Here is an 8,724-nt window from a genome sequence, read left to right on the forward strand (position 1 = left end):
CATGGTTACCTAGCAACCCATAAGACTAATGTTAAAAAAATGTGATTTTCAGTTTCATTTTTCTACGGATTCCTGAGAGACTTTTTTAACGCTATATAGATGTTGGCACTCACCGATATGGTCTTTATCACCATGCAAAATTTGAAAACGATTGATTCAGCCGTCTAGGAGGAGTTTGCGTATTACGAAATGCATAAAAGTCGACGTATAAGAGCTTCGCTCGCTTCGCTCGCTCCGCTCAAAAAATTTGAACAAAAAGTTAATGCTACCGGTGGGATTCGAACCTGGGACCTGCAGTATATCAGCCCGATACGCTATCCATTAGACCACCGAAGCCGATGGCTATCGACCGTTTTGTTACGGTAATGGCGTTCCCTCAGCTAATAAGAAGCCCTCAGCTGTCTTCGTAGCCTCTTCTATACCTCCCCTGAGTAAATACCAACCGGAAACCAAACCCCAAACCAGAGTGGAGTGACTGACTTGACTGAGTGAGGATCACCACTGGACCTGGAGTCTGGACACTACACTACTACACTAACAATACACTTACACTACCTTACCAACCAAACCATTCACCATTCTCTTGCTCTTCTCACCCTGCTTTGCTAGCTTACCATAATCTATTAATTTCATCTTCATGACTTCCCTGGGATAATGATAAGCAAATCACGTTAAGGATAAAGAATGGTTGATTTACTTGATGGGCCTAAACAAAAAAAGTACAACAACACCAAGGAGCCTGATAATTTGTGGATGGTAACTATCCTAATTTGTCTTTATTTAGGCCTAGGCCTATAACCTAAGTTAGAGTTAGTCTAATCATAGTCTCAAACAACAATAGTAGTTTATTAGCAGTAGCAGGTAAACACATTGTATTAACCATCCAAAGGAGTTAAATAGGCCTAATTTGATGAGGCCCACTAGGTTGATTGGAATTTTCTAGGCCTAACTTAGATGCGTACGCCAATAAATGCCAACTAAGTTAATCTAACAATCTAGTAAGGTAGCCTGAAGGCAAAGAGAAATAAGTTAATGGGTGCAATGATTGCATTTCTGTCTTAGGCTTCCATTGGCTAGTAAATTTTGAAAAGATTAACTTAACGTTGCTATAAACTAGCCATGTAGGCCTACAATTAACCCTCCGAGTGTCACGTGTTTTGGCCTTAATGTCAGCCTATTTTTTGCTCATTTGCAAGGTTTTATTAAAACTGATCTGAGAAGCTTAAAAACAATGTTAATTATACTGTTCTATATACCATTTTGTTTGGAAAATCTTGGGCTTCAATATTATATATAAAACATAAGGAAGATTTAAAAAAAAAAAATTTTTTAGGTAAAAAAATGTATAATTTTGAAAATTTTCAAAAAAAAATAAGTTTGCGCTCAATGAAATTGTATAAATTATAGGCCTATAAATATTTGAAAATAGCCACTTTGTTCTAAATTTTATGAGGATTACAAATCTATAATAATATAAGGAAGTAGATTTGCAAATAAAAAAGTTATGGGCAAAAAACAGATTTCAGTACATAACTTAGCGTTTAGCTAAGAATGCATAGCCCAACCATAGCTAGGAATCTGGCTGATAATTTACATCAATATCACTACCTACTTCTTCAGGATCATCAACCAGCACTTCAAAACCACTTAAATCTTCTTATAATGCACCACGTATATCACTACTTTTGATTTTTAACACTAAAACAATGATAAACGTAATAAAACACATCAGTCATCGGTCCGAGGGTAACCTAGCTGTTTACAAATACACGCACGTCAGCTCAGTCAGCTGTCTGCTACAATATTTTCGGAACTAAAATGAATAGTGCTTAGAGACAGACCTCTGCAGAAAGCTTAGAATATTACGGACAGAACGATACCTAACTCAATCCAGTACAGTCCGATTCAGTTAGTCATAGAGCCTTCGCCGTAAACAGTGTTCGCGAGTCGCTGCAGCGACGCACGACACTATACAAAGTGCGTTACGCGTCGCTGCAGCGACGCATGACACTCGGAGGGTTAAGTTATTTCGTGTTTTTATTTAAATCTCTTTTATTTCAATAGCTTGTTAAGCCATCCTTTTTTATTAGGCCTAGGGTTAGTAAATAGGCTTAGACTTGTGTTAATCTGCCAATAGTGTTGTGTGCTTGTAAAAATCTATTTATGGCTAACTTATATTTGGAGAAAATAAGCCCACACAGCGTAACTTAATACCACAGAAAACATAAGTTACTAAGTACTAAGTTATAACCCAGAATGCCAACCGCATGGTAAAAAGCATTAATCGTTTTGAGAGAGCTTTGCCTGTCAATTCGTAGGGAGTGCATGGCAACGCTGGTGGCGCTGCCTACGGATTGACTGGCAAAGCTCTCTCAAAACGCTTAATGCTTTTTACCATGCGGTTGGCATTCTGGGTTATAGTAGTATGTTTTCTGTGGTAATCAGGCCTACCCATATGGTCACGTGATACAGGACATGTTCTAGCTTAGGACAGTATCAAAGGTCATAAGTTATTTGAGGAACGAGTAAGGGCCATACATCAGGGGGGAAAATGACAAACCGCACACGCCAAAATCTAAGTTATTGATGGCCCTATTGCAAAAAATTGGGCCAGTACAGTGTAATACCTATAGGCTATGGTCACGTGATGATGGACAATATGTTCATGCATAGGACAGTATCAAGGTACACATGACAAAATTGTCAATGCATTTTTTTTATGTACAATGACAAATAAATATTTCTGATTTCTGGTCATATCTCATAATCGGTATAGGAGCAAGCTTTTAATAGCTTATAAAAAATCACTGTTAACTATCTTGGTTGTTTGTTCAACACCTCCACGACCATATAGAATGACTCGCAATTCATCACAAAAGTTGAAACAGTAGGGTTGTCAGTGTTATTAAAATTTGGTTAGGGAAAAAGCAGTAGGCCTACCGGTACGGGCCCGCCGCATCCCCCAGATTTTACATCAGCTTAAACACGTGCACAAGGGTAGTGATCGTGACCGGTGGCATAACTTACCTGAATGGATGAGACACCCGTCGCTCTCTTCATAGTTACAAATAAAAGAGCTGTCAAGGTAAGCCATACGTACGTTATATTACTAAAGTTAATGTCAGTTGTGTAACACTAATATGAATTCCTTTATGTTTTCAAATAAGGGATTAAAAATAACAGATGTAGGGCCTAGGACTACTAACTTATTTACTAATAATTTCAAATATATTTTTGTACTCTGATTTGAAGGGTGAGGTAATAGGTGGTTATTAGATTAGTAGCGCATATCCCGTTAGAGAATAAGCTATTACATTAAGGCACATAGTAATACGTAGACCCAGGATCAATTTTCTTTTTCGCTTTCAAGTCTCCAGAGGCCAAAAACACCATACGTGCAAATTCATGTACCTATATAGAAGCTTAAATATTAAGAGTGTATATAGGTCAATGTAAGTTAATATGTATAAATCTAACTATTTTAAGAGAATATTTTTAGTGAAAAAAAAAACAGAAAGGTTGGCTAGATGAAAACTCAGTCTCCAGGCTTGCTGCGGCATCATATGGCTATCTTCACCTGATTGCCGTTCAGCTTACATGTATTGTTCCATGGTTAATTGGAATTCATTGTCAACTACACCCCCAGGGGCGGGCCAGAGGGCAGGCCAGTTGGTAGACATTTCAAAATTATAAATGAATAAAGGAATTGAATTAGGCTATATGTAAATAAATGGAAAGCATGCAAACTAATTTCTTTGCATTTACATTTTTAAATTCTCCCCTTTTTGTGGTGATGCACTTCAAACCTCTCCCCGATCAAACTCTTACTTGATCCTTGTCAGGCCTACCCAAAAAAATATTCCTGGAGCCGCGCCTGATGTCTTGCAATGGGGTCAGGATGCGGAAGAGGCAATGTTGGTTCTTTGAAAATGCCGTAAAAATGGTTCCGCATCCTTCATGCAATTAAGAAACAAAATTCATTTGTAACATATCTCTTGATTCATGTATGTTTATTGTTGACTCTGGTAGTTAAGACTAACTTAAGTTGAGAAAATATTATTTTCACAGATGTCAAATCAAGATTTGAACGAGATGTCAAATCAAGATTTCAACGAGATGTCAAATCAAGATTTGAACGAGATGTCAAATCAAGATTTGAACGAGCTGGCTTTTAGAATGTTTGTGACATCGGAGAGTGCACGCCAAAAAGGAAAGGCTGCCGGCCGTGTCTCAGCATCGGTGCCATGGGCCAATATCCAGCTCATTGTAGGGATGCTTGGTAAGTTGCAGAAAAAATAAGTCTTCAAATTCATAAAATTTGTGTGTACAGCTATCATGTTAGGCCTAGTCACGTTTTTCACAATTTTTTTATTTCATACTTTAATTAAAAATTTATTTCACCAGTTCCAATTGCATTATCCCATATGTTAAGGTTTGAGAACGTTCAGTGAAATACCAGCTTTCATTTGAGCCATTGATTATTAGGTTCGGGTGTAGGGCCAACCTGAAGCACGCTGCTGAATGACAAACAACCCAAATTGTTCCTAAAATGGAGTTATTTATCATTGATTGATGGTTAAATGATTTTGCTTGAAACCTTTCAACGGGTTTCACCTAGTTTTTTTTATCCTGATCTTGTTATACAATTGTATTATCAGTACCGGTATGCTAAAAACAATTTTATCACTAAATCTTTGCAATATATCCTTACAGAACAATTCCAGTATAATGACCGTGTTGTTATTAACATCCTCCGGTGTTGGAGGAGATATTACATCCTCCGGTGTTGGAGGAGATATTACAGAGAAAGAGGACGAGGAGGCACAGGAAGAGGAAGAAGAGGTGTGGGACAAGGACGCCGAGGTGTGTAATATATTTAAAGTTAGCCTACAGCTTTTATTTTCTTATTTATTTTTTATCATTATCTTTAATTTTATTATCAGCGACCTGGTTTAAGTTACTTTATAATTAGTACACAATGGTGTCAATTCAAACAAGAATGTTAAATATTCCTCATATCCTCTCCTATTTTTTTCAATGTTGGGGGTGATATGCAGTGGAAACTTTTAATTTGCTTAAAATATCAAATCATGAGTTCTATGATTATATGAAATGAAAGCTTTCGATGATCATTTCAGACCACACTCAAATGTGGCTTTTGAAAGATAAGTTTTTCCAGCTTAAACAGGAGGAAGAGAAAATTATCGTCAGTTTTGCATCAAGAATAGAAAAGCAGGCGGGTTTTTCTATTTTGAGGATTTGAATTACTGGAAGCAGGATATGTTTTAGTTTTGATTTTGGCTGAATATTTTGACATAAAATATTATCCACATTTTGTCTTATAGTTAATTCTGAATTGAACTTATTTCAAGGTGGAGGGGGAGCAAGAGGAGGTAGAAGGCGTGTTGCAGAAGGCAGATATAACATTGAGAGGCAGGAAGAAGAGTAAGTTTTGCTATTTCCTCAAATTTACTATCATTAATCCAGGAGTACCCGTCGCCCCAAAGCCCTTGTCAAAGAATCCCCCCAAATTCATAGTATGACATGCATTTTAACTTTTAAGTAAAGAGATGGCCCAAATTTTTTTTTTAAATTACACTGAAAAATATTGTCTTTTCAGGCTTTTGAAACTAACCTAATATAATTTTTGTTTATGCCTACAATTAAGTTACATGATCAAATGTACAAAGATCCCAACAGATATCAGCTGTTAGCAAAACTGCTAGTAGGCCGTCAGTATTGCCAAATGGAGGGAAAAAGCAGCGGCAAAAACCCGGATATGCCAACAAAAAATACCGCAAAAGAGGCACCAAGCACAATTTTGAGGTTAGGTTCCTTCCACAATGCTACACTACAGTAGTTATTGTTATTTTATTAATTTTCACTAAATCGAAGACAAAACCCCACTCTACACTAAATTTTTTACTGTGCCATCAAATTATTATCCTATTCTAATACGAGCTATGTCTGTCTGGCTGTAATAGGCTATCTCAATATCCAGCAGAAGGATTTTGACTGAATTTGGAGTCAGGGAAGAGCCATAAAAACGTGATTGGCTCAGGAAAATTTGTATTTCACTACACAACTCATATGGAAATTTAAAAATATAACATTGGCCTTATGGTTTGCTAAGTAACTATGTTGGTTTAACAAAATATCAAGAAAAAAGTAAACTAAGAGACTTATAACATGTGTTTATAACAAGCCATCCATAGTATACCGAGCAAATTTACAAAATAGAGTATAGAGTGATAAACATCAGTTGGTAACTATTGAGAAAAGATTACACTGAAGATTACTTGTTATAGGAGAAAATAGTTCCGATCAAATACTGATTATTTTACTTGGCTCTCTCCTACCAAAACTTAATCCCCAAAGTACTGAGGCAATTGTTAGCAAACTTTGGTTCAACAGTCACATAAATATTTAATATTATTTATTTATTTTATGTAACCAACAAAAATTTTCAATCAGCCGTTTTAATTCAAACAAAGTCAGAACAATGTCCATGCAAGAATAGGCTATTATAAACGAGTAATTTTTACCTTCGTCTGTAATAGTTATTTGTGTAACTAGTGAGCAAAGTGGCACGTTGCTGCACACGAGAGCAATATTTACGCACGAGCCGCAGGCAAGTGCAGAATGATCTCAAGTGCAGCAAAGGCCTTTTGCACTCGTGTTACACATTATATTTTTCCTACAGTCACTATAAAGCATATAAATAATTAGTCTTTTAAATACTATACAACACGTTTTTAGGTTCAGCTGGCAACACAAATAGGTGCCCTAGAGAAAGTAGTCCCCGGTCTGTATCACTCCGCTATTTTTTCCTCGGCAAGCAATGTGCTCCGCGACATGAGAAAATAGTTCCTTATATTTTTGTAATTTGCTGTGGTTTCCTCACCTAAAAAAATGCTTTAAAGGTATTTTCTTGTTTATTAAGATCGTAGGAATGTTTTAAAAACGTTTAAAAGAAAAGTCCAGAATTCAGAAATACCGAAAAGAGAACATAAACTATAAACACGAAATGAAGGGTTAAATCCTAGTTATAATAGTCAATCAGCTGCTATCTTTAAGTGTTGCCAACCTATTTCCAAGCGTACACGGATTACGTGCATAATAGAACCACGCTGTTTTGTTATGTTTCGTTGGAATCCTGATGTGCGCCAAAGTATAAACCGTACGACAAAGATAATATAAATGCATATAAATGCATATAAATATGCAGCAATTAACAGCTTTCTGTACTATAAACAGTACAAGGAAGCCAACTTTGTCGGGTCGCTGTAGGAAAAATAAATTAATGTGTTGATGATAATTTCAGGTTGGTGGGGTGCGAGTGCACTGACCTCAACTAAATTTTTCACACTTATTTAAGGGTAGATTTTACTTTTTTTTATGCAATCTTGTTTATAGTTCACATAATTTGGAGAGCTAAGTTAATTGTTTTACAATAATCTTTAAAGTACGGTAAATAATATACCTGAATCAGACTTATCTTTCTTCAGCTAATCCATCATACGAGAGTATTTTAGAGAGTATGCTCATGCTGAAGTGTTTCGTTTTGCTTTTACAATCAAAATAAACTACCGAGCCATGGCTCGGTCCCCCGGTACCATAATGAAGTAGCACATGAAACAAGTTGGCATAAAACAATGCTGAACAGATTATTTGTTCATAGAATACAGGTTTTAATATCTATATATTAATCCCTGCAATTATTTCAGGCCTGATGATGAGTGGTACAATGAGACTGTTGGAGGAGATGATTGGGACCATGAGGATAGGGAAGAAGGAGGAATATAATCATTATTTTTATTATGTCTCAATACATACACTTTTTCACATGATATTTTATGTTTAATTTTTATATAGTTAATAAACTATACAATTACGTGTTTTGTTAAGCTTCAAAATATTAGCTTTGTTTGATATTAATAAATAAACTGTTTATAGTTTTTTCTAGAAATTATTTCTTTCTAACACCTGAAACATCTTCAATTAAAATAGCAGGGTGAAATGAGATACCTATGCGTTGATTGATAAGTGGTTTTAGTATGTCTCAACTAAATTGAGAAAAGACCTAAGAAATAAAAAAAGGTTAATTCCACATGGTTAAGGTGGCCTTGGAAATAGATCCCAAACTATCTTAAGTTTCCCCCCTCCTAGGGCCTATTGAGAAAAAATGTTTTACCCCACACTACACTGTTTTAACAAACTTCCCATGCTTTAGTCCAGAAAACAGCTATTTATCACCATCTTAATCAAATGGGGTTTCATTACGTGCTACTGTCTATTGTCCATTGTCTATTGTCTACTGTACTGTAATGTGTTTTTACCGGACACCAACCAGCTAATTATATTTAGCAATGAGTGGTTAGGAACAAAAACATTTTAACCTCTCTTAGAAGTTATGAGTAGGTATTGATTGTTAGCCCTTTCGTTGGTGAGACTATAAGGATTAGTCGACACTCGACTTTGTCTCTCACGGGAACGACCACACTCATCTGGAAACACTTTATTTTTAGAACTAGTAACTTAATAAACTATTACATTACGACCAGATGAATAATTTTTTTACACATTCATTTTGTGATACGGTAGCTTTAAATTTTTTATCTCTATATATAGTTATATATATTATTAATTTGGAAGGGGCTATTTTGTGAATACTCTTTAGAATTTTCAACCAATTTTGACGTTTTTGGTGTTATTTTAAAGGGC

General features: G+C 35.8%; 1 protein-coding gene across 2 annotated transcripts; it reads left to right on the forward strand.

The window, feature by feature from the left end:
- Positions 1-560: 560 nt before the first annotated feature.
- Positions 561-7,959, forward strand: LOC128991211 (uncharacterized). 2 transcript variants are annotated; one of them, XM_054413971.1, is made up of 5 exons: positions 561-756; positions 4,093-4,279; positions 4,714-4,863; positions 5,373-5,445; positions 7,728-7,959. In XM_054413971.1, exons 1-5 carry the CDS (start codon positions 685-687, stop codon positions 7,804-7,806), a joined length of 561 nt encoding a protein of 186 aa, XP_054269946.1. In that variant the 5' UTR covers positions 561-684; the 3' UTR covers positions 7,807-7,959. The 2 variants fall into 2 exon arrangements, with proteins under 2 accessions (XP_054269946.1, XP_054269945.1); XM_054413970.1 differs by having other exon boundaries at positions 562-756; positions 4,069-4,279.
- The last annotated feature ends 765 nt before the right edge of the window (positions 7,960-8,724 follow it).

The sequence above is a fragment of the Macrosteles quadrilineatus genome, unplaced genomic scaffold (genome assembly GCF_028750875.1).
Source record: "Macrosteles quadrilineatus isolate MER2022 unplaced genomic scaffold, UCM_ALF_1.0 Scaffold_1__1_contigs__length_201487025, whole genome shotgun sequence".
NCBI lineage: Eukaryota > Metazoa > Arthropoda > Insecta > Hemiptera > Cicadellidae > Macrosteles > Macrosteles quadrilineatus.

Excerpts from the sequence above, each read along its gene's own strand:
- LOC128991211 (XM_054413970.1), top strand. The coding sequence starts at position 685 with ATGGTTGATTTACTTGATGGGCCTAAACAAAAAAAGTACAACAACACC. Across the intron at positions 4,280-4,713 it reads GCTCATTGTAGGGATGCTTG|AACAATTCCAGTATAATGAC; the intron begins GTAAGTTGCAGA and ends ATATCCTTACAG. Across the intron at positions 4,864-5,372 it reads TGTGGGACAAGGACGCCGAG|GTGGAGGGGGAGCAAGAGGA; the intron begins GTGTGTAATATA and ends ACTTATTTCAAG.